Raw genomic sequence first — 26,269 nt, forward strand, 5'->3', positions numbered from 1 at the left:
TGAGACTGACCGAGATAAACACGTCAACGTTTGACAACAATAATAAGATGACATTAATCTTTTCTTAAATTAACTTGTGTATAAACAATTGCCAATACATACAGGAGGCCAAATTAGTTTGCCTATTAGCAGTACACCTGTGTTGAAAATGTTTTACCATATTACAATCAAATAAAATTCTATTCCTGGAAAGCAAATAATATTTGACCAATATGGCCTCACTCCACAGTGTACAGCCATTGTACCTTTTCTACAATAAATTACTTATTCAACAAAAATTATTGGAGGAAATAATTAGATATTTAAAATAAGTCAGTGAGACAACCCCTGATGGTAATCTATCACTTAATGCTACATCTGGTGACAGCACAGGGGCATAGTACATTCAAGTATTCATACTCTATACCACAGAATGGTTGGAACCAAATTTGCAAATCAGGTTCTATGCACATGATCTGTTTCCAAACTCAGGTGGAGCCAACTGGGAAACAGGCAGATGGAGGGCAGACAAATTCTCCAAGGGAGGGCTGGAAATATTATCAAAAAATCAATTTATATTGCACTCATACTAACTGGCTCAAAGCAAAATAGATTGAAGCTCAAATGTATGTTGCACAGCATCAGGCAACCTGGGGTCAGGGAAGTTGATAAAGATGACTGGACTGAGAAAACTAGGCTAGGAAAGAAATACTGGCTATAATATATACTGAATAGTTTATTTAGTTGTAATTCGTTGCCACAAAAAAAAGCTTGTGATACTGTAATACCCATCATTTGATGCCATATACCTTCAGATCCTACGTCACCATCAGCCTCTACCGCGCCCGCTGCATAACGGTAAAAAAAAGTTAAAAACGAATGTTATTTTCAAATAAACTATTCAATATATATTACAATCAATTACAAATAGCTTGCGGTGACTTTAAAGGCTTCAATTCAATCGTGGGGGCTCTGCTGATGCTTTTAAATCACTGTCACTTTTTTTTTGCAATTCCTGGCATCAGCTCTGCTCAACTGAATTGCAGCCTCATCATTCATTGCCAGCTATGTATTATCCTACACATAAAGAATATTAAAATGTTACAGTTTTGTTTTTGCCAAAGTATTTATTACTATCACACCACTGCATAGTATTGGAAATAAATCTTAACTTTAAAATCCAGATTATAAGTTATGTGAACTCATTGTTCCCACAATTTAGTGGACACTTTTGTACAAAAAATTTGATTCTACGTTCTTGGTGCTACACTTCCATTAGACATACTTAAGTCTGCTGGACATGCAAAATGGATTCAGTTGACAAAGTTTAGAAATGCCTGTGTTAAGACTGATATTGATTTGCAAGTGAAGAAAACAAACAGGTGACTAAGTAGGTATTCTTCCACTTGAGAGCACGTCACTAAAAGAGCCATGTTTGAAAAAAATGAAATAGAAATCAAAAGCAAAGCTTTCAGTTAGTTTGATGATAAACATTGCATAAAATAATACAACTTGCAGAATGATGAATCATTTATAATGACATGACACAATAATGCTTTCAATGACACAGATCATGTCATCTTAAATTGTGCATTTATGAAGTGTTGATATAAAAGTTGGTAGGTCATCAAGTATGATACAATGAGCTTGTTTTATGCTACCCAAGTCTTTTACTCCTAGAAATGAGATCATTAGGGAAGAGCGGTGCCATACCTTGACAGGTCCCACAAGCTGGTATGGATCCTAAACATCAGCACAGTACATGATCTCAAGCATGCAATCATTTAACAACATTTCATGAATCACAACTTCAAACTTATAACCCAAATTTTCTTATAACCTACACAAATAGAAATGAAACCACAGCCTTTAAATAAGCTTACACAGATGTACAGGACTCTTTGACTTCTCAAGCTGTTACACTGGAAAAGAGTCATGTTTATGATTGAGCTTAAAACAATTCAGCAAATCTACACAAACAGCCTTTGAAATATATCAAGTGCCCAAAACTGATCAGTGGAATGAGAACACACAGAGCTGCAAATATTAAATGAAACCACCAATAAATTTACAGGGAACATCATTTATGTGTCTTACCTTTGACATAATAACTAACACTAGATTTTAAACTGATTATGATTCTAATTGTTTAATGGTATTCCACTAAGAGAGTAATAGGTCTGTTACCTGGCAGCGCAAAGATGATTTTTCTGATGCCATCAATATCCAAAGTTGCAAAGGTTGTTGGGAGGCTGTGGATGGAAGAATAAATACTTAATATCTTGCTTTGACTGAAAGCCATGTGGATGATTCATTTCAAATATTTTCATTACTTTTAAATTTCTAATCTTTTAAGTACCCAACTGCAATTCCACAAAACATAGCAACAGGATAGACTATTCTGCACCTCATCACTTACTGCCAATGAATTAGCTTGTAGCTGAGATGTAGCATAACTCATTCGGTATGCACAATTAGTGAAAATTCTACTGTACTCAAAGTCTACAGATTGAACATTCATATTGTGTCTATAATTTTCTGTGTACATATGGAATGAAATTCAATCAATGCAAATGGAAATAAACATCAAAATCCCCATTTTCTATTTGTTATCTCAAATTATCATCATTCTCAGCCCAAAGGAGGGAAGAACGTTTCTCTTAAGCTAGTTCGTGGAGACTGAATTAATAGATTTAACAGAGACTTGGGACAGACGTTTCCAATCTTCCTGATTTGTGATGAGCTCAAGGGGTGAAAATAAACAAAAATGAAGCAGAATAATAAATTAAAGTAACCAGTTAATTTATATAATTCATAGAGTCATACAGCACTGAAACAGACCATTCGGTCCAACCAATCCATGCTGAACATAATACCAAACTAAACTATACCCACCTACATGCTCCTAGCCAATATCTTTCCAAACATTTCCAATTCATGTACTTATCCAAGTGTCTTTTAAATAGTGCAATTGTACCCACATCCACCACTTCCTCAGGAAGTTCATTCCACATGAACACTACCCTCTGTATAAAGAATTTGCCCCTCATGCCTTTTTAAAATCTCTCTCCTCACTTTAAAAATGTGTCCCCTTGTCTTGAAATCTCCCATTCTGGGGAATAAGACACTGACCATTAACCCTATCTATACATCCCATTCTATAATTTGTTGTATATTAAAAATAATTCACATAAAATTCCATGTCACTTTCTAACTATATTAAAGTCCCATTGTAATCATTCCAACTTCACTTGCAGTTATTGAAGCATTGATTTCCAATGTGATTAAGTGTTCTGACTTTGAATTGATGTAGGTGACAACTGAACTATATTTGTTTTATCCAGTGCTTAATGGCAAAAAAAAAGTTTCAGTTCACTGGAACCGGTTCTGCTCTGAGCCAGAGGACCACGGACTTGGGCACAGAATTGAGGATATGACTTCAGCCTAATACACAAACTGTCATGCTATCACTGTTAAAAATCACACAACACCAGGTTATTGCCCAACAGGTTTATTTGGAAGCACTAGCTTTTGGAGCGCTGCTCCTTCATCAGGTGGTTGTGATCACTGCTTTTTCTTAAGGCATTAAACTGAAATCCTATCCACCTGATGAAATGCATTTAAAGGATCCCTTGACATTCATACAAAGGAGTTCTCAATTGTATCATTGCCATACAGAGGATTATCTGAATATTGGATTATTTGAAGAAGATTTCAAGGTCCTGTAAAGACATTACATCAAAGAGGTAAGTGTATTTGATTTACCTGTACTGAAGAAGATGTGAAAACGCTGACAAAAACAAAGAAACACAAGCAGCTCAAGCATCAGCGACTGGATATTTTTTAGGTAAGGGTTGTTACCCTTTGCAAAAGTAAGTATTTTACAGTATTTCCAGCACTTTACCGGGCTGTTCATTAAAAAAAAAGCCGAGAACGTAAACGCATGCATGAGACGGGACTTCCGTCTTCTATCGCCAGACTACGTTCCCGGAAACTGATACTGTAAATGGTCATGCAATTATAGAAGCTGCTCAGGACCTTGTTTAATGCTGGGATTTCATGGTAAGAGTTTAGTTCTTCTCATGAGTTGAGAGTGTGGCGCTGGAAAAGCACAGCAGGTCAGGCAGCATCCGAGGAGCAGGAAAATCGACGTTTCCCGGAGCCCTTCATCAGCCCGAAATATCAATTTTCCTGCTCCTCAGATGCTGCCTGACCTGCTGTGCTTTTCCAGCAACACACTCTCAACTCTGATCGCCAGCATCTGAAACCTCACTGTCCTTTCAGTTCTTCTCATGTTAACTTGTAATTTGCAGACTGCAAAGGTTAGTTTGTTTAAATGGCAGACTCATTAAAATTATAGATTTAAACAAATTCTCTGGTAGAGCACAGCGCCAGATCAGTATGGTTTCCCTTGTTTAAGCTAAAATCGATTATTCAAATAATCAATTATCCGAATAAAATAGTATCCGTCCATCTCATTCGGATAATCGAGGTTCCTCTGGATATTGTTCCATTCAAGTAACTAGGTTAGGTGGTCAGTGGCAGACCTTGCCCTGAGGCTGACTTTCCATTCACCTAAACCTCAAAATGAGGCCCCCTATTCTTATCTTACACTCATGAACGAATTTGATTCATGACTCTTAGTTTGTGTCACATTAGATAGATCCTCCATCTGCACCTGTTGGTCTTTAGCCTCAGCTTACTGTCATTCAACTAGTGTCATCCATTCACAAACAGAGTCTTTTATGGCTGGCATGACAACATTGTCACTGGGCTATTTATGCAGAGACCCAGGTAATGTTCTGGTGATATGGGTTTGAATCCTGCCATGCAGATAATGGATTTGAATTCAATTTTTAAAATCTGGAATTCAGTGTCCAATGATGACCATAAATCCACTGTCAATTGTCATAAAAACCCATCTGGTTCACTAATGTCCTTCAGGGAAGGAAACTGCCATCCTTATCTGGTCTTGACTACGTGTGACTCCAGACCCACAGCAATCTGGTTGACTCTTAACTGTCCTCTGGGCAATTAGAAATGGACGATAAATTCTGGCCTAGCCAGTGATGCCTTCATCAACAGAGCAGTTTCTTAAGTCAGGATAGATGGTGAGCTGTTAGCTTTCATGATTCAGGGAACCGAACAGTTACATATAACGTTTATTACAAATACAGTCACATCCCGCTTGATATAACAAATGAAAATATTTGTTAATCATCATGGGGGTGCTGCTTGAGAAAAGAGGTGGGGGGGTCTGCAAAGATGAGGGGTTTGGTCAGTGGAGGAGCAGCAGAAGGGATGGAAGTGAGAGACTACAAGGGAGCAGAGTGGATGAGAATCCAGTGATTGCAAAGGGGGAAAAGGGATTGGGGTTAAGTGAGTGTTTGCAAAGGGGAGAGGGGAGGTAACCAGCAGTTGTAAAGGGGGAGTGGGAGGAAAGCTGACAAGAGAAACCTATCAACACAGGAACTAGCTACTGGGAGCCAGGTAAGCTCAAAGTCACAGGTAATGAATTCCTTGCAAATTTTTTTTTTACATTTGCATGTCAGTTATTGAATAAAATCACTTTTGTTGCTAACTTATATCTGTTGTCTTCTAACAGTTTATAAGTGTAGTGTCCACAGCTGTGTACTCAATTCCTGTGCCGACTAGCTGGAGGGAGCATTCCTTATTTTAATCTGAATCCCCACCTACTTCAAGAAGACAAAAACCATCCAGATGCCAAAGAATCAGCGACCCTCAATGTCTACTGCCTGGTGGCTTTGACCTCCATAATTATGAAATGCTTTGAAAGGTTAGTCATGGCTCACTTCAATTCCAGATTACTAGATTGCCTTGATCCTTTGCAATTCACCTACTGGCGCGGTAGATCCATGAGCAGACAGCATCTCCCTGGCTCTTCACTCATCCCTGGAATATCTGGATATCAAAGATCTATGTCAGACTCTTAATTACTGACTACAGCTCTGCCTTCACCGCCATAATTCCAAAAAAACTAATCTCTAAACTTCAAGACTGGGGTATCAGCTCCCCCCTCTAACAGGATCCTCCACTTCCTGCCCCATAGACTGCAACCAGTATGAATAGGTGACAAACCTCCTCCATGATGATCCTCAAACATCAGTGACCTGCAAGGCTCGTACTCAGCTCCCAACTGCACTCCTTGTACAATCATGACTGTGTGGCCAAATTCTGCTTCAACTCCATTGATAAGTTTGCTGATGACACCACTGTTGTAAGTCAGATCTCAAACAACGACGAGACAGAATACAGGAAAGCGATTCAGTGCTTAGTAGCATGATGATGTAGACACCAATCTCTCCATCAACATCAGCAAAATGAGTAAACTGGTCATTTTCTTCAGGAAGAGTGGAGGACAAGCTCGTCTGCATCAATGGTGCTGAGGTGGAGATGGTCCAGAGCATCAAGTTCCTGGGAGTGATGATCACCAATCTGACCTGGTCCACCCACATTGATGCAATGGTCAAGAAAGCATGACAATGACTTTACTATTTAGCATGTCCACAAAGGCGTTTACCAATTTTTATAGATGCAGCATATAAATCATCCTATCTGGATGTATATGCTTTACCCAAGCCCGTAAGAAACTACAGAGTTGTGAACACAGCCCAGTCCATCACGAAAACCAGCCTTCCATCTATTGACACTGGCTATACTTTCTACTATCTTTGCAAAGCAACCAACATAATCAAAGACCCCTCCCATCCCTGTTTTACTTTCTTCCATCTCTTTCATCAAGCAGAAGATATAAATGTTCAAATAGATTCAAGAACAGTTTATTCCCTTTTGTTATCAGACTTTTGAATGAACCTCTCAAATGTTAATGTTGATCTCTCTCTCTCTCTGCACCTTCTCCATGGCTGTAACACTGTGTCCTGCAGTCTTTGAGTTATGATCTACCTGTAGAGCGTACAAAACAACACTTTCCACTGTATCTCATGAAATACACCAAATACAACAATGCACCAAATCAAAGAGTCAGAGATTAGAGCTTTCCCTATCGTAATTATTGATGATAAGTTCAAAACTACAAGATCTAGTTCTTTGAATTCTGCTTCTGAGGGTCTAATTGTCACATATGCCAATGCAGAATTTGACAAATACAGAAGTAATGCTTTATGTGATTATATCTCACCTAATGAAGGAGTTAGTGAGAATGAAAAAGTAGCCCCCAGAAAAATCAGACTATAGCTCTGGAGAAATTTCAAGGACAAAGATATTTTGAACCCTATCTCTCAAATGATAGATTAGCAATTCCATCTCTTTGTGGCCACAAATTTAAGTTAATGGGATTAACAACTTTGCTGGGGCTAAATGCGCTTTGTGAAACTAGTTTTAAAATTCAGTTCCTAGTTGTCATATCTGGATCAAAACAGTTTGCAAAATGGCAATTCAGAAACTGAAATGGACAAATAATAGAAAGAAATAGAGTTTGAGCATGAGTTTGCATTGCACCAATTAAATATTTAGGAGTCCTTGATACTGATAGCAGCTGCCAAAAGCAGATAAACGGAGAGAAATTGTCCCTTCTGGCAGAAGGGCTGATAACCAGAAGATCAAGATTTAATATTCTTGACAAAAGAATTGCCAGGGTCAGGAATGTCATAAGGATTTTTTTTTTACACAGTAAGTTGCGATTTAGAATGCACACTATTAAAGGGTGGTGGGACCAGATTCAATACTGACTTATAAAGGACTAACAGAATAAATACTTGGAGGCTATGGGGAAAGGGCAGCAGTTCAAGATTAATTAAATAACTCAGACAATAATTCTATCAAATAAAAAGCGACAGCCCAACCAACCTTGTATTAATTGAGCATCCTGGCTAATCCTTATGAGCTGTGATCTTAACATCAACCAAACCTGTTTAAAACCCACAGTTCAAGAGAGATAATTATTTAAGGTAAGTCAATTTAAAAATTCCAATCGAGTCATGGCACACAAAGTGAATAGCAGTGAGGAACAGAAACAAATCCAGGAGCAGGATCAGTTGTCAATGGCAAATCTCTTTAAAAAAAACCTTTCCTCCCAAGTCAAACACAGAATAGTGAGAGGCCTGTGAATAACCAATCTTTGAAGCAGCGAATGAATAAGAGAGAGGCATACAGAAAGTTCACTGTCAGATAATGAAACATTGGGCTTTTTTTAAATAAAGTGTATTCTTTTGTAATCAACTTTAATGAGATCAGTTTCACCACATTAATGATAACAAGCCTCAAGGTCTTCACCTATGTTCTGCAAATGGCATGAGGTGTTTATACTGTGAGATTCAGCTGTTATCTTGGCAAGAATTCCAATGCTCGAGTCCGACTGTTTGCATGATATTTAAAAAAAATGAGACCAGTAATGTATCAAGACGTCTATTTCATAATGAGCTTCGAATGAACTAGAAAAGCAATACGGAGAAAGAGAATATTTTATAAAGGCCATCTCTTTATACAAATGTGGCACCTCTTGTTAAATAAAGGATAGAACACAGAAGTTCAGCTTCATTTCAATTCAATGTGCTCTTTTAAAGCACATTTTTAGGTAATGAGAATGGAATTTTCCACTGCCTTGTGTGGCATGAGCAATTGTGAGGAAGGTGGGTAGAATGCAAAAATCAGAAACTCTTACCCTCATACATTAAATGGGACTTCAGAACCTCACCGAGTGCGACTACTTTATCTCTGTGTATCAAAGCTTCAACTCATCTTTCTTCTTACGCCACTTCCTCTATTTTTTAAGAAATTAGACAAGTTCCTAACTTGCAAATCAGAGCAGGGACCAGGTGGCTGCAGCTCACTGAATGCTTATTCCGGTCTTCATGCAACTGATTGTTTAGCTCAAAGCTTCTGCATGCGCCATGGGCACCATCCTCCTTCAATCATTCATAATTGCAGGTCAGGGCATAGACAAATGACAAACCTCACACATTATCGTGCTTGCTCTCAGAACAACTCATGCACTGCTTCAGACCTTGAACACTTTGTAGCTCAGGGGCACTTACGACTCATGTGCTTCTATCACATGGCTTTGCAATGCAAGGGTAGGTCAGGATGCTTTCTTAGCACTCACTCACTTTGGTCTTATTTGTAGACTGCCAGCCTCTGCATATTTCACTCTGGTTTCTCACTGACGTGTGAACTCACTAACTTAAATCATTGAACAGTAGAGTACAGGCGCTTCAGCCCTTGATGTCGTGCCGACCTTTTATCCTACTCTCAGATCAAACTACTTACATACCCTTCATTTTACTATAATCCAAGTGTTGCTTCAATGTCCCTAATGTATCTGACTCTACCACCACCGCTGGCAGAGCATTCCACACACCCAGCACATTCTGTGTAAAGAACCTACCTCTGACATCTCCCCTAAATCTTCCTCCAATCACTTTAAAATTATGCCCCCTGGTAATAACCATTTCTGCCCTAGGAAAATGTCTCTGGCTATCCAGTCTATGCCTCTCATCATCTTGTATACCTCTATCAAGCTAACTCTCATCCTTCTTCGCTCCAATGAGAAAAGGCCTAGCTCCCTCTATCTTTCTTCATAAGACCTGACCTCCAGTCCATGCAGCGTCCTGGTAAATCTCCTCTGCACCTTCTCTTAAGCTTCCACATCCTTCCTATAATGAGGTGAGCAGAACTGAATACAATATTCCAAGTATGGTCTAACCAGGGCTTTATAGAGCTGCAGCATAATCTCGCAGCTCTTAAACTCAATCCCTCTCCTAATGAAAGCTGACACACCGTATGACTTCTTAACAACCCTATCAACTTGGTTGGCAACTTTGAGGGATTTATGGACGTAGATGCCAGGGTCCCTCTGTTCCTCCACATTGCCAAGAAACCTGCCTTTAACCCTGAAACCTGCCTTTAACCCTGTAACCTGCATTCAAATTCGACCTTCCAAAATGAATCACTTCACACTTTTTCAGGTTGAACTCCATCTGCCACTTCTCAGCCCAGCTCTGCATCTTCTCAATGACCTGTTACAACCTGCAACTGCCCTCCACACTATCCACAACTCCACCAATCTTCGTATCATTAGCAAATCTACTAACCCACCCTTCCATTTTCTTATCTAAGTCATTTATAAAAATGACAAACAGCAGTGGTCCCAAAACAAATCCTTGTGGCACACCACTAGTAACCGAACTCCAGGCTGAATATTTTCCATCACCCACAACTCGTTGCCCTCTTATAGAAAGCCAGTTTCTAATCCAAACTGCTAAATCACGCTCAATCCCATGCCTCTGCATTTTCTCCAAAAGCCTACCATGTGGAACCTCATCAAAGGCTTACTGAAGTCCATGTACACCATGTCAACTGCCCTACCATCATCCACATGCTTGGTCACCTCAAAAAACTCAATGAGGTTTGTGAAACATGACCTATCCTTGACAAAACCATGTGGATTTTCTCCAATCAAATTATTGCTTGCTAGACGATTACAAATTCTATCTCTTGCTAGATGATTATAAATTTTCCCTCTAATAATCCTTTCCAAAACCTTTCCTACAAAGACGTAAGGCTCACTGGTCTATAATTATCTGGGTCATCTCTACTGCCCCTCTGGAACCTTATCAAACACCTTGCTAAAATCCATGTACACCACATCCACCGCTCTACCTCATCAATGTGTTTTGTCCATCTTCAAAGAAGTCAATAAGGCTTGTGAGGCGTGGCCTGCCCCTCACAAAGCCATGCTGACTATCTCTAGTCAAGCTATGCTTTTCCAAGTAATCATAAATCCTGTCTCTCAGAATCCTCTCCATTAATTTGCCCACCATTGACTTACAACTGACTAGTCTGTAATTCCTAGGGTTATCCCTATTCCCTTTCTTAAACAAGGGAATAATATTTGTCACTCTCCAATCATCTGGTACTACTCCACTGGACAGTGTGGACACAAAGATCATCACCAAAGGTGCAGCAATCTCTCCCCTCACTTCCCGTAATAACCTTGGGTATATCCCATCATGCCCAGGGAACTTAACTATCATCATGATTTTCAAAATTTCCAGCACATCCTCCTTCTTTACATCAACCCTTTTCAGCGTATCAGCCTGTTTCACGCTGTCCTCACAAACAACAAGGTTTCTCTCACTAGTGAATACTGATGCAAAAGTATTAATTAAAGACCTCCCCTACCTCCACTGACCCCAGGCACAAGTTCCTTTCACTATCCCAGATTGGCCCTACCCTCATTCTGGCCATCCTCTTGTTCCTCACAAAAGTGTAGAATGCCTTGGGGTTTTCCTTAATCTTACCCGCCAAGGCTTTTTCATGCCCCCTTCTAGCTCTCCTAAGTCCATTCTTCAGTTCCTTCCTGGCTACCTTGTAACTCTCTAGAGCCCTGTCTGATCCTGCATCCTCAACCTTAAGTAAATATTCTTCTCCCTCTTGACTAGTTGTTTCATATCTCTTGTCACCCACGATTCCTTCACCCTACCATCCTTCCTTGCCTCAGTGAGACAAACCTATCAAGTGCTCTCTAATCAACCTCCACATTTCTGTTGTGCATTTCCTTGAGAATATCTGTTCCCAATTTATGCTCCACAGTTCCTACCTAATTGTATTGTAAATTCCCCTTCCCCCAATTTAATACTTTCCCATACGGTCTGCTCCTATCCCTCACCATGACTACAGTAAAGGTCAGGTAGTTGGGATCACTGTCACTGAAATGTTCAGCATAGATTTACAGGCTGCCAGTCTCAGTGTGGTTCACGTTGCTTTCTTGATGATCATGGTCTTCAGTGCCAGGTTGCAGGCTGCCAGTCTCTGTGGCTTGCATTACTTTGTTAAACTCAGAGGAAGAGGCAGGCATCTAGTCACAGTGGGGAGCACTGAACTGTCAAAGGGGTGGATATGCTGTGTGGCACTGCGCTACAAAAATGTTACACCTGCAGCATGTTCGAGCACTTGCCATGTCAGATAAAATGTTAACTTCATAATAACTATACAAAATGGCTGACACCATGTGCAAAGTAGGTGGGGTCAGCTACTTTTTTTTCTTTAGGGGAGCAGTAAAACCTTTGGAAATGAGGCACTGCTAGGGGCAATCCCAGGAATCATACCTGCACTGATTTGGTAATGCCAAGTAACTTGAATTGCACTTCATGAGCATCTCATTAGGCGGAGAGGGGGTTTGGGTTTGCACGTGGGTGAGTGCAGGTTTATGAAGCAAAAGGATTTGGCAGTTATAGACGGTAATGTTTTGGATAATGATACCTAGTGTAGGGCATGAAGAGACAGAGTGTACACACATAGAAAAACACCAGCAAATAGAATCAGATAGGGGTAGGTATGGTTAAACAGGTAAAATTAATGCTCTTTGAATGCACATAGTAGTCAAAACAAAATAAATGAATTGACTAACATGGCTCAGGGATGGGCAGGACTGGCAGCTTAACGTTCCAGGATACAAATGCTACAGGAAGGATAGAAAGGGAGGCAAGAGAGGAAGGGGAGTGGCATTTTTGATAAGGGATAGCATTACAGCTATGCTGAGGGAGGATATTCCTGGAAATAGTTCCAGGGAAGTGATTTGGGTGGAACTGAGAAATAAGAAAGGAATGATCACCTTATTGGATTGTATTATAGATGCCCCAATAGCCAGAGGGAAATTGAGAAACAAACTTGTAAGGAGATCTCAGCTATCAGTAAGAATAATAGGGTAGTTATGGTAGGGGAGTTTAACTTTCCAAACAATGACTGGGACTGCCATAGCGTTAAAGGTTTAGATGGAGAGGAATTTCTTAAGTGTGTACAAGAAAATTTTGTGATTCAGTATGTGGATGTACCTACTCTTGGGAAATAAGGCAGGGCAGGTGACTGAGGTGTCAGTGGGGGAGCACTTTGGGGCCAGCGACCATAATTCTATTTGTTTTAAAATAGTGATGGAGAAGGATAGACCCGATCTAAAAGTTGAAGTTCTAAATTGGAGGAAGGCCAATTTTGACGGTATTAGGCAAGAACTTTCGTACGCTGATTGGAGGCAGATGTTCGCAGGTAAAGGGACGGCTGGAAAATGGGAAGCCTTCAGAAATGAGATAACAAGAATCCAGAGAAAGTATATTCCTGTCAGGGTGAAAGGGAAGGCTGGTAGGTATAGGGAATGCTGGATGACTAAAGAAATTGAGGGTTTGGTTAAGAAAAAGAAGGAAGCATATGTCAGGTATAGACAGGATAGATCGAGTGAATCCTTAAAAGAGTATAAAGAAAGTAGGAGTATACTTAAGAGGGAAATCAGGAGGGCAAAACGGGGACATGAGATAGCTCTGGCAAATAGAATTAAGGAGAATCCAAAGGGTTTTTACAAATATATTAAGGACAAAAGGGTAACTAGGGAGAGAATAGGGCCCCTCAAAGATCAGCAAGGCGGCCTTTGTGTGGAGCCACAGAAAATGGGGGAGATACTAAATGAATATTTTGCATCAGTACTTACTGTGGAAAAGGATATGTAAGATATAGACTGTAGGGAAATAGATGGTGACATCTTGCAAAATGTCCAGATTACAGAGGAGGAAGTGTTGAAATTCTTGAAACGCATAACGGTGGATAAATCCCTAGGACCTGATCAGGTGTACCCGAGAACTCTGTTGGAAGCTAGAGAAGTGATTGCTGGGCCTCCTGCTGAGATATTTGTATCATCGATAGTCACAGGTGAGGTGCCGGAAGACTGGAGGTTGGTTAACGTGGTGCCATTGTTTAAGAAAGGCGGTAAAGACAAGCCAGGGAACTATAGACCAGTGAGTCTGACGTCGGTGGTGGGCAAGTTGTTGGAGGGAATCCTGAGGGATAGGACGTACATGTATTTGGAAAGGCAAGGACTGATTAGGGATAGTCAACACGGCTTTGTTGGTGGGAAATCATGTCTCACACACTTGATTGAGTTTTTTGAAGAAGTTACAAAGAGGATTGATGAAGGTAGAGCAGTAGATGTGATCTATATGGACTTCAGTAAGGCATTTGACAAGGTTCCCCATGGGAGACTGATTAGCAAGGTTAGATCTCACGGAATACAGGGAGAACTAGCCATTTGGATACAGAACTGGCTCAAAGGCAGAAGACAGAGGGTGGTGGTAGAGGGTTGTTTTTCAGACTGGAGGCCTGTGACTAGTGGAGTGCCACGGGGATCAGTGCTGGGTCCTCTATTTTTTGTCATTTACATAAATGATTTGGATGCGAGCATAAGAGGATCAGTTAGTAAGTTTGCAGATGACACCAAAATTGGAGGTGTAGTGGACAGCGAAGAAGGTTACCTCAGGTTACAACAGGATCTGGACCAGATGGACCAATGGGCTGAGAAATGGCAGATGGAGTTTAATTCAGATAAATGCGAGGTGCTGCATTTTGGGAAAGCAAATCTTAGCAGGACTTATACATTTAATGGTAAGATCCTAGGGAGTGTTGCTGAACAAAGAGACCTTGGATGCAGGTTCATAGCTCCTTGAAAGTAGAATTGCAGGTAGATAGGATAGTGAAGGAGGTGTTTGGTATGCTTTCCTTTATTGGTCAGAGTATTGAGTACAGGAGTTGGGAGGTCATGTTGTAGCTGTACAGGACATTGGTTAGGCCACTGTTGGAATATTGCATGCAATTCTGGTCTCCTTCCTATCGGAAAGATATTGCAAAACTTGAAAGGGTTCAGAAAAGATTTACAAGGATATTGCCAGGGTTGGAAGTTCTGAGCTACAGGGAGAGGCTGAACAGACTGGGGCTGTTTTCCCTGGAACGTTGGAGGGTGAGGGGTGACCTTATAGAGGTTTACAAAATTATGAGGGGCATGGATAGGATAAATAGACCAAGTCTGGGAGTCGGGGAGTCCAGAACTAGAGGGTATAGGTTTAGGGTGAGAGGGGAAAGATATAAAAGAGACCTAAGGGGCAACTTTTTCACGCAGAGGATGGTACGTGTATGGAATGAGCTGCCAGAGGATGTGGTGGAAGCTGGTACAATTACAACATTTAAAGGCATTGGATGGGTATATGAATAGGAAGGGTTTGGAGGGATATGGGCTGGGTGCTGGCAGGTGGGACTAGATTGGGTTGGGATATCTGGTCGGCATGGATGGGTTGGACCGAAGGGTCTGTTTCCATGCTGTACATCTCTATGACTCGGCTGCTTAAGACTCTATATTTTAGCTGGGGTCAGTGCCAGGTGAAATACAAGGTGCAGCCATGCAGAATGAAGGGCCATGATCTTTTGTGCTCCGCAAGGATAAGTGCCACCACATTCTCTCTGTCACGTCGCTCTAACTCTGGAACTACACATGCCTTTCACAAACACTAATGGACTTAATTCTCTTTATTAGCTGCATCATGTCCACTCAACGGCTTTTGCCAATCTAATCCCTCACCCCCAAGTGACTAAACCTTACTGCCTTCCGAGTTTCCTCCTCAGTCTCTGAGAATATATGAGCACTTCTCCTGCTACTGTAAAACCACTATCTACTCTATTCATTCCCATAATTCTTACTTTGGCTGGCTTGGTGGGCTTGGGGCTGCAATGTAGTCAGTGGTTTCTGACATGAGGTGCCTTGCTCCTTCCAAGGAGAAAAGTTTCAATTCATCTTAGTTGGAACCTCAACCTTTTACAATTTACGGTAAAGCCGAGATGAGGAGTGCAGAGGCATGGTTGCTAAATTCATAAATGACACCGAGTTTGGCAGAGAACTATGAAGTAGATGTAAGGAAGTTGCAGACAGATATCAAGAAGTTGAATGACTGGATAAAAATCATGCAGATGGCCTTTAATATGGGAAAAGGTTGAAATTATTCATTTTGACAGGAAGAATATAAGAGCAAAGTGTTACTTAAATGAAGAATGATTACAGAATTCTGAGATGCAGAAAGATCGAGGTTCTCTGGTACATGAGTTACAAAATATTAGTTTACAGGTACAGCAAGAAATAAAGGAGCCTTATGGGATGCTGTCCTTTATTACGTGAGGAATTGAACATAAAATAAGGATGTTATGCTTCAGTTATACAGGATATTGATGAAAGCACATCTATAATACTTTGTGCAGTTTTGGACTCCCAATTGAACAAAGGATACAAACATATTTGGGAAAGTTTACTGGAGGTTTACTAGATTGATAAACTGGAAGAGTGAGTGATAACTTGATTGAGTTTATAAGTTACTGAATGGTCTTGACATGAGAGGTGTTGTGAAGTTGAAGGTGTGTACTGTACCTTTAAGAGAGAGTGAATGCTGTTCTGAATTGAGAGATTACAAACACCTGTATATATGACCAGAATGTACTAGAAAATTGAAAATATATAACATGACTGTGAAATGGATACCTGAGTTTTGGTTGCTGTTTTGACAACAATTCAAAATTAACCAATCAGTTAAATTATGCCCCAGGATACTGAAACCCAATTGAGTTTGAATTTATTGTTTTGCCAACATTGAACCAATGACACGATCTGAAGTTGGTGATATAAAAATGCGGACATTTTGAAGACTGGAGGGAGAACAACTGCCATCGAGAGAGACACAAGAAATTAGAAAACTCTCTCTATCAAAGGTACCTTTTCATATGAAACATATGCTCGCAACAAAGAGCAAGACAACAACCCAGGGAATTTAGCAACTGGAAGAATGAAGTCACAGAAGACAACAGCTGTTGTGTGGTTTTGAAAGTAAGTTGATATAATTTTACTAAGTGTCTCATTGGAAGAGCATATTGTTATACAGTTGGAGACAGGTAATAAGCAGTTAAGAGAAGGGGGTGTTTAGAGTTGTGAATAGTTGTTTAATTTTCACTTTTAGAGTTAAATAAATTGATGTTATTTTCTTTAAATAGTGGAATTTGGGAGTTCTCTGTCATTCATATTTTAATAGATTATGAGGCAAGGTGAGCTTTTCTAGGTGTTTGGTTTAAGTAACAGAGAGTTTCACTGCTGTGTCTTAACAGAAGGATGTTTCTTCCTATCGGTGATTATAAAACCAGGGGTATGTTCAGAACAGTAATGAGGAGAATTTTTGTTTTCTATTGAAGAGGGTTTTGCAACTTTTGAACAGATCGCCTCAGAAGGCAGTCGAGGCACCATCTTGAATATGCCAAGATAGAATTGGTTAGGCGGAGGCAATAATAAGCTTTTGTTGATGCATTAGTGGGAGCTATCAGTGCTCCCAGCAGCAATGACTGGTAACGGAGTGGGATTCCTGACACCAATCTTAATATTCCAAATCCAGGAAAGGTCCATAGCTGGCTTGATGCATATATAATTGACTGGCCTTTACCAATGGGGAAATTGGGCTCTACCCAACATGCCTGACAGATCAGTAAACCTATGTGCAGAAAATAGAAACTTGAACTGTATCAAATTATGAGCAAAACTGAGAGAAGTTGGAGCAGTTCATTCTTGACAAGGTGTAGATTTAGTGCCGATCCCTAACTGCCATTGAGAAAGTGGTGTTGAGACAGAATCTTGAACCGATGCAGACTATGCGGTAAACTGACAATGTTGTTATGGAAGGAATTCCAGGATTGTAATCCTACAACTGTGAAGGCATGGCCATTAGTTAACAATGACCGACAGTTAACTGGTGCATTCTTCATAGCAATTCCTCTGCCAATCAGAGCCCATTCGCCAACCAATAAATAGTGGCATTTAATACATTGTAAATATTGCTTTCTCTTCATACAGGTATTTCTTGCAAGTTTCTTGTGCTGATGACTGCAAGTGAAAAGGTTTTTAAAAAAGTATTTTTTTCAGTATCACTCAAGCGCGAAACTACCAAATGACTATTTGTACACTCAATAGTATGGAAACATTTGGAGATCATTCTGAAACTGCGATCAAAAAAACGTACAATTACAATTTACTAGAAAGGCTGCTTAGAAAGCTGTTCTTGACGTGCACGCACAAAAAAGTCAACAAATGGAATAGACTCCAAGAAAGAATATGGAGGCAAAAGCCCCCAGAATCACTTAAAAATTACTGAATGCCATTATAGGGGAACCTCAATGTCTTTTCAATGGAAAAACCAAGGTAGATCAAATGGCAGTCCTCACCCATAATGACCTTGTGATCCAGGGTCTTGCCTGTTTGTGCAATGACAGGCTAAGTACATCAAAGCACTATGGCAACAGACCTGCATTTCCCAGAATATTCTTCAGCCAGAAGTACTGAAGAGTTCAAAATCAATCTTGTATCACTCTCAAAAGCTACTGTTTGCAGAAGAAATTATTTCATACATAAAGTAAGGATGACTTTCTGGCTTGTAAGGCGACTGAATCAGGAAATATAATTAACCTCCCTATTGCCAGTGCTAGGCAATGACCATCTGCACATGAGAGAATCTAAAAGTCCCCCTTGTCACCCAATGGCATTATCATCACGGAATCCCACACTATTAAGATCATTGGGGTTACCATTGACTAGAAACTGAACTGGGCAAAAGTGAGGGCTGCAGATGCTGAAAACCAGAGTTTAGATCAGAATGGTGCTGGAAAAGCACAGCAGGTCAGGCAGCATCCAAGGAGCAGGAAAATTGACGTTTCGGGCAAAAGCCCTTCATCAGGAATGGAGACAGGGAGCCTCCAGGGTGGAGTGATAAATGGGGGTGGGGGGTGCTGGGGAGAAGGTAGCAAAGAGTACAAGAGGTGAATGGGGGTGGGGATGGAGGTGATAGGTCAGAGGGGAGGGTGGAGTGGATAGGTGGGAAAGGTGATTGACAGGTAGAACAGGTCATGAGGACAGTGCCAAGCTGGAAGGTTGGAGCTGGGGTAAAGTGGGGGAGGGGAAATGAGGAAACTCATGACCTGTCCTACCTGCCAATCTCCCCACCAATCTGCTCCACCCTCCCCTCTGTCGTATCACCTCCATCCCCACCCCTATTAACCTATTGTACTCTTTGCTACCTTCTCCCCACTGCCCCCCCCCCCCCCACCCCATTTATCTCTCCACCCTGGAAACTCCCTGCCTCCATTCCTGATGAAGGGCTTTTGCCTGAAATGTCGATTTTCCTGCTCCTCGGATGCTGCCTGACCTGCCGTGCTTTTCCAGCACCACTCTGATCTAGAAACTGAACTGAACCAGCCATATAAATACTTTTGGCTTCACGAGCAGGTCAGAGGCTAGGATCCTGAAGCGAGTAGATTACTTCCTAACTCAAAGCCTGTCCATCAAATGGAAGGCACAAGTCAGGAGTGTGATGGAATACTCCCTGCTTCGCTGGATGTGTGCAGCTCCAAAAACACTGAAGAAGCTTGACACCATCCAGGTCAAAGCAGCCTGCTTGGTTGGCACCACATCCAAAAACATTCACACCCACCACCACCGAAGCAGTCGTGTGTACCATCCACAAGTTGCATTGCAAAAATTGACTGAGGGTCCTTAGGGAACACTTTTCAAACCTATGATCACTACCATCTAGAAGGATAATCAGGATAGCAAATACATGGGAAGACCAGTGGCTTCAAGTGCCCTTCCAAGCCACTCACTGCCTGACTTGGAAATATATCACCTTTCCTTTAATGTCACTGGGTCAAAATTATAGAACATCCTCCCTAAAGTATGTTTGCATACCTACATCAAATTTGTCAAGAGTGCAACTTTTCAAGGGTAACAAATGGTGGTCCAGCCAATGAAACCCACATCCAATGAATACATTTTAAAAAAATCATTAATTTGCCTCTTTTCCACTTGCCACTTCCCGACACATTAGAAAACAGCAGGTCAGCTTGTTCTCAAAAGCAATCTGCATGGTCGCAAATAAAATTAAGCAAGTTAATATCTTAATGTACAGATTTTTGTTGGAAGTTTCACTTGAGTACTATTGCAGTGGACATGATCCTTTATGAGTTGAAATTGATTCACTGAGATTTGTATAACCAAGCTACATTTCTTCTTTCACACTTAAATGCCAACATCACATTAGGTTATAAAAGTATTATTGCTTTATGTTTAATTGGCACTTACCCAGGTTTCATGAAGACTCTGCCAAAGTGGATCTGGGCATGAAGGTCAATGTCCAACACCTGCTTCAGGTAATCCTATCAGACAGTAATAGTAACGATACTGGTAAAAGCTTGCACATGATTTAGTTGACATCATTGCGAAATTAATATAATCATCATTACATAACAGCTCCATAATCATTATACCACAGATTTTCACTCTGTGGAGAATGTATTATGGCACTGTCCCTATGATTAAAAAAACACGTTTTTTTGTTCCTGGCTTTATAAAGTTTGAAGTAGCTACTGTTAAATTTGAGGCTGCCCTGTTCAACCTATAGAAGCTAAAAGCAGAGGCACACTAAACAATGATAGATAATATCCCATTGTCTACAGAGTTGTGAATACTTGATATATTTATTACTTGGTCATGGCAAAGATTTTAATTCACAAGAGTTTAACTTGCTAGCTTTATCTTTTGATGGAAACCCAGGATCTGACAATGCTTGTGACTTATGGAGATATCACATCCTGAAAGGTACACTTCAATGATGGAATGTGTACTCAGAAAAGTGAATGCATTACTACTTAAACAATGATAAACTATCAGCTTTCCAAACAAGGATACATGCCTTTGTGAACTGATTCCAGTTTGTTTCCATGGATATAATATTTCACCCAAGTCTTTTTGCTTCTGTCTATAGTTTTGTTTGTAAATAATTCCAATATTGCTTAAGACTGTATATAGTGGTATAAAATTTTTCCATTTGTCAGACAGTGACCATGTCAGGCATTTTCCAAACAAATCATTCAAAACGGGAAAGAAGTGATAGTCCCAAGCCATGTAAAGAAAGTAGGTTTCAGTTTATCGCATGTTTTGGTCTGTTAATGCAAACTGCTACAAAAGGTATCTGTGAAAAAGCCTGAACTGTGAGTTAGTTAACATCATCTCCTGAGCAATGCTGACGATAATCACTTTGCTAGACATGTTGTCGATGACCAAGGACCTAAATTCTGAAATAGTCTCTGTACATCCTCCGCCACATCTTCCACTTTTAAATCACTCCTTAAAAGCCGATTTCTCCTTAAGTGCTTTCAAGTCATACTTTGTTTGTGTGAAGTGAATGCTCATGTGATGTGTCCTGGAATGTTTATTACTGTAAAGGTGTGATATAAAAATGTTGTTGTGCCATCAATGCCACAATCTGTGGTTGATGATTTTATATTGCTAATGTTTGTACTAGATATAAAAAACATGCCCACTTCATGAGCAGGAAAACTGATTACCTAGCACTACAAAATTTCTATTGAGCTTCCATTGAAATTACTACAATCTGGCATGATATATATATTCAAAGTCAAACATGTTTGGCTGGATGTTTAGATGTGAATTTGACAAGTTTTAATCGCCCATTCCTCCCATAAGACCATAAGACATCGGAGTGGAAGGCCATTTGGCCCATCGAGTCCACTCTGCCATTTAATCATAGCTGATGGGCATTTCAACTCCACTTACCAGCATTCTCCCTGTAGCCCTTAATTCCTTGTGACATCAAGAATTTATCAATCTCGGCCTTGAAGCCATTTAGCGTCCCGGCCTCCACTGCACTCTGCGGCAATGAATTCCACCACTCTCTGGCTGAAGAAGTGTCTCTGCATTTCTGTTCTGAATTTACCCCCACTAATTCTAAGGCTGTGTCCACGGGTCCTAGTCTCCTCGCCTAACGGAAACAATTTCTTAGCATCCACCCTTTCCAAGCCATGTATTATCTTGTAAGTTTCTATTAGATCTCCCCTTAACCTTCTAAGCTCCAATGAATACAATCCCAGGATCCTCAGCCGTTCCTCGTATGTTAGACCAGCCATACCAGGGATCATCCGTGTGAATCTCCGCTGGACACGCTCCAGTGCCAGTATGTCTCTCCTGAGGTGTGGGGCCCAAAACTGGACACAGTACTCCAAATGGGGCCTAACCAGAACTTTATAAAGGCTCAGTAGACATCGCTGCTTTTATATTCCAACCCTCTTGAGATAAATGACACATTGCATTCGCTTTCTTAATCATGGATTCAACTTGCATGTTTACCTTTAGAGAATCCTCGACTAGCACTCCCAGATCCCTTTGTACTTTGGCTTTATGAATTTTCTCACCGCTTAGAAAGTAGTCCGTGCTTGTATTCTTTTTTCCAAAGTGCAGGACCTCACACTTGCTCACGTTGAATTTCATCAGCCATTTCCTGGACCACTCTCCCAAACTGTCTAGATCCTTCTGCAGCCTCCCCACTTCCTCAGTACTACCTGCCTGTCCACCTAACTTCGTATCATCGGCAAACTTCGCTAGAATGCCCCCAGTCCCTTCATCCAGATCATTAATATATAATGTGAACAGCTGTGGTCCCAACACTCAACCCTGTGGGACACCGCTTGTCACCGGCTGCCATTCTGAAAAAGAACCTTTTATCCCAACTCTCTGCCTTCTGTCAGACAGCCAATCCTCAATCCATGCCAGTAGCTCACCTCGAACACCATGGGCCCTTACTTAGCAGCCTCTCGTGTGGCACTTTATCAAAGGCCTTTTGGAAGTCTAGATAGACCACAGCCACTGGGTTTCCCTGGTCTAACCTACTTGTCACCTCTTCAAAGAATTCGACTCCCCCACCCACCAACCCATCCCACATCTTTTTTGAGTGGATTTGCCCTCAGAAAAGTTGACATATTGTCTGCCACTAACATCTACTGTTCATCAATATCACCTCTCCGCTAATATTAACACTCCCATTTGTATTTTGTGCTGGGGCACCTGTAACATGTATGTCATTTGCTCCATTTTTTAATGCAGCATAAAGCCAATCACCTTTTCAGTCCTCTTCAGTTCCAAGTAAGAATCATACTGGGCTTGAAATGTTAACTTTGTTTCTTTTTCCACACATGTTGCCAGACCTGTTAAGTTTCTCCAGCACTTTCTGTTGTTATTACCAAGTTATATCTGTCTGTTCTGGATGAGGGACATGAATTACAAGCATAGGCAGCCTGACCAACTTAACTGTTATTTGCATTGCTTCAAAATATTTACATGTATTATTACAATAGCATGCAGTATAAACTACCTTACAACCACAGGCAGACATTGATGCCTTTTACATGTGTTTTCCTTTAATCCCCGGAAAACAGACTCAGTTAACACAACATAGGAAAACAGGAATTAGGAGTAGGAGTAGGTAATTCAGCCCTTTGAGCCCACTCCGCCATTTGACATGATCATGGCTGATCTTATTTTAATCTAAACTCGACTTTCCTGCCTGCTCCCTATAGCCCTTTATCCTGCTTTTTGTCAGAAACATATCCATTTCTTTCTCGATTGATTCTGCCTCCACTACACTCTGGAGCACTGTGTTCCACAAGATTCGCAACCCTCCGAGTAGTTTCTCCTTATCGCAGTTTTGAACCCACCTTCTCTCACTCTATATCTATGACCTCTTGTTCGAAACTGTCCCACAAGGTGGAACATCTGTTCAATGTCCTCCTTATCAATCTCCTTTAGCATTTTCTTTCCTCAATCAGATAACCCCCTCCTTCTTCTCAGCTCCTGAGAGTACAACCTCAAGCTATTCGATGGATCATTGTACACAGCCCTTTCAGCTCTGGAATCAGTTTGGTGAACCTCCTCTGAACTGCCTCCAGGGCCATCACATCCTTCCTCAAGTAAGGAGATTAAACCGGACACAATACTCCAGGTGTAACCTCACCAGCACCTTATATATTTGTAACAACACTTCTTTCATTTTATAATCCAGTCCTTTCGCAATCAATGCCAAGATTTAGTTTGCCTTTCTTATTATATGCTGAACCTCCAAACCCAGTTGCCATGATTCATGTACAAGGATACCTCCATATCTATGCACTTTGAATCTGCTTCCTATTTCAATAATAGTTTGCTAGTTTTAGTTTTCTGGCTAAAATGGATAACATTGCACTTAATCACATTAAACTCCAGCTGCCAGAGTCTGACCCATTCTCCTGGCTTTCAAATTCAATCAGTAATCTCTTTATTTCCTCATCACAGCCTGGTTTCTCACCTATTTTGGTATCATCTGCAAATTTTGCTGTGTTATACTCTCTCCCTGCTTGCAGATCATTTACATCGATTTTAAATAGTTCAGGTCCGAGAACTGAACTGTGCAGCACCCCACTTCAGAGAAGGACCCATTGATGCTGACCCTCTGCTTTCCATCAGTCAGACAATCCTCTATCTAAGGCAATACTCTACCCCAACTCCCTGGGATCTAACTTTCTGGATTAGTCTTTCACTTGTCAAATGCCTTGTGGAAGTCAAGATATACAACATCCACTGGATCTCAATTGTTTACCTTACTGATTACAACCTCAAAGAACTCCAGCAAGTTTGTCAAACATGACTTTTCCTTCATGAAACTGAGATGACACTGGTGAATTGAGCTTTGTTTTTTCAAGTAATCAGTAATGTCCTCCTTTCTTATTGACCCCAGCAACATCCCCACTACAGAGGCCAAACTGACTCGTCTATAGTTTCACACTTCTTGCCCATCCCTTTTTTGAATAAGGGTATCACATTAGCTTGTTTTCAATCCATTGGTATCTTTCTAGATGCAGGGAATTTTAGAATATCATAATGATTGCATTCACCATCTCTGTTGCTACCTCCTTTAATACCCTAAGGTGCTGGCCAGCAGGTCTTGGGGATATATCTGCCTTCAATTCTATCAGCTTACTTCAAACCTTCTCCCCAGTTGTAGCAATTTCAACAAATTCCTCTGTAGTAACACTTTTGGGAAGAAATGATCTTCCACTCTGTAAACAGAGACAAAATATTGGCTTAGTGCCTCTGTCATTTCTGAGTTTCCCATTATTACAGCACCATTTTTATCATTTATAGGGCCAATATTTACTTTTATTATTCACTTCTTTATTATATACTTGTAGAACCTTTTGTTACCAGTACTTACATTTTCTGCTAGTTTCCTTTCGTATTTCATCTAAACTCTTTTGATTTCACTTTTAGTAATCCTTTGCTGACATTTAAAGTGCTTCTGATCCTCCAGAATGCCACTACCTTTTGCAGTATGATATGCCCTAGTTTTGCCTTTATGTTAGCCTTGACTTTTCTGTAAAGCCATGGATAATTTTTCACCTTTTAACAATTCATCTTTCTCTCAAGGATATACTTTAGTTGAGAGGTATTTTGTATCACCTTAGCATTTGTCACTGATCTTCCATGTTCTTCCCTTTAATATTTTTGCCAGTCCACAAGGGCAAACCAGGAGAAAGGGTGGACTGCAGATGCTGGAGATTAGAGTCGAGAGTGTGTTGCTGGAAAAGCACAGCCAGTCAGGCAGCATCCGAGGAGCAGGAGAACTGACCTTTTGGGCATAAGCCCTTCATCAGGAATGAGGAATTCCCAATGAAGGGCTTATGTCTGAAACGTCAATTCTCCTGCTCCTCGGATGCTGTCCGACTGGCTGGGCTTTTCCAGCAACACACTCTCGACACTAGGTCCAACTCCTTCCTCAGGTGTGCATAATTTATCTTTGTCCGACACAAAAACTCATGTATGTGACTCTCCCTTCATTCTTACAACCTGAATTTGAAATCTATCATGTTGTGACCACTCCTTCCAAGAGGATCCCATTACTACATGACTACTTATTAATTTGTCCTTATTACATAACACTAAATCTAGAATAGTCAGTTCTCTGATTGGTTCCATGACATGTTGCTTGAAGAAATAATCCTTCATACACTCAATGAACCTTTCCTCGAGGCTACCCTTTCCAAGTTGAATAATCCAGTCAAAATGCGTGTTCAAATCACCCATAATTATTGTTGTGCCCTTTTCACAATCTCTCATTATTTCTTGGTTTATGTATGTCCTTTTTCAAAAGTAGCGTTTGGGGCTTGTAAATTATCCCTACCAAGGAGTTTCTTCTTTTGCTTTTTATTTCCACCCAGACTGCTTCAACATTTTGGTCCTGAGTGCCAATATCATTTCTTAATATACAGTAGCGCCTTGACATACGAACAACCCCGTTCACGAACAAATCGGTTAATGAGCAGGATTGTACGTAAAACTTTGCTTCAACGTATGTACGAAATTCAAGGTACGAACGCAAAAAGCCCGTGTGCGACCACGTGCTTTCATTGTTCTGCTTTGCTATGTGCTTGTTGAACGCAAAAGCTCTTGGGCCCCGCGTGATCTCATTCAGTTCGGTCTTTGGCGCGTGCGCTGTGAACAGCCGTCCAAGCATTCTTAAGCTATCCAAACAATGGGAAAAATTGATTCAGTTCGAGAACTTTTCGGTTCGCGAACTGGGTCCCGGAACGGATTAAG

At 40.7% G+C, this 26,269-nt stretch overlaps 1 protein-coding gene across 24 annotated transcripts in view; it reads right to left on the reverse strand.

Moving 5' to 3' along the window:
* LOC140476464 (gephyrin) overlaps nt 1-26,269 on the reverse strand; it is a 538,995-nt gene that overhangs the window by 17,443 nt on the left and 495,283 nt on the right. For 15 of the 24 annotated variants that reach the window (XM_072569115.1, XM_072569120.1, XM_072569118.1 and 12 more), the window contains 3 exons: nt 19,928-20,001; nt 2,167-2,231; nt 789-827 (listed from right to left, as the gene is read on the reverse strand). In XM_072569115.1, the coding sequence (XP_072425216.1) occupies nt 789-827; nt 2,167-2,231; nt 19,928-20,001 (178 nt within the window). The remainder of the gene's footprint in view (nt 1-788; nt 828-2,166; nt 2,232-19,927; nt 20,002-26,269) is intronic. The other 9 variants (XM_072569110.1, XM_072569114.1, XM_072569125.1 and 6 more) reach the window with 1 other exon arrangement.

The sequence above is a fragment of the Chiloscyllium punctatum genome, chromosome 4 (genome assembly GCF_047496795.1).
Source record: "Chiloscyllium punctatum isolate Juve2018m chromosome 4, sChiPun1.3, whole genome shotgun sequence".
Lineage (NCBI taxonomy): Eukaryota > Metazoa > Chordata > Chondrichthyes > Orectolobiformes > Hemiscylliidae > Chiloscyllium > Chiloscyllium punctatum.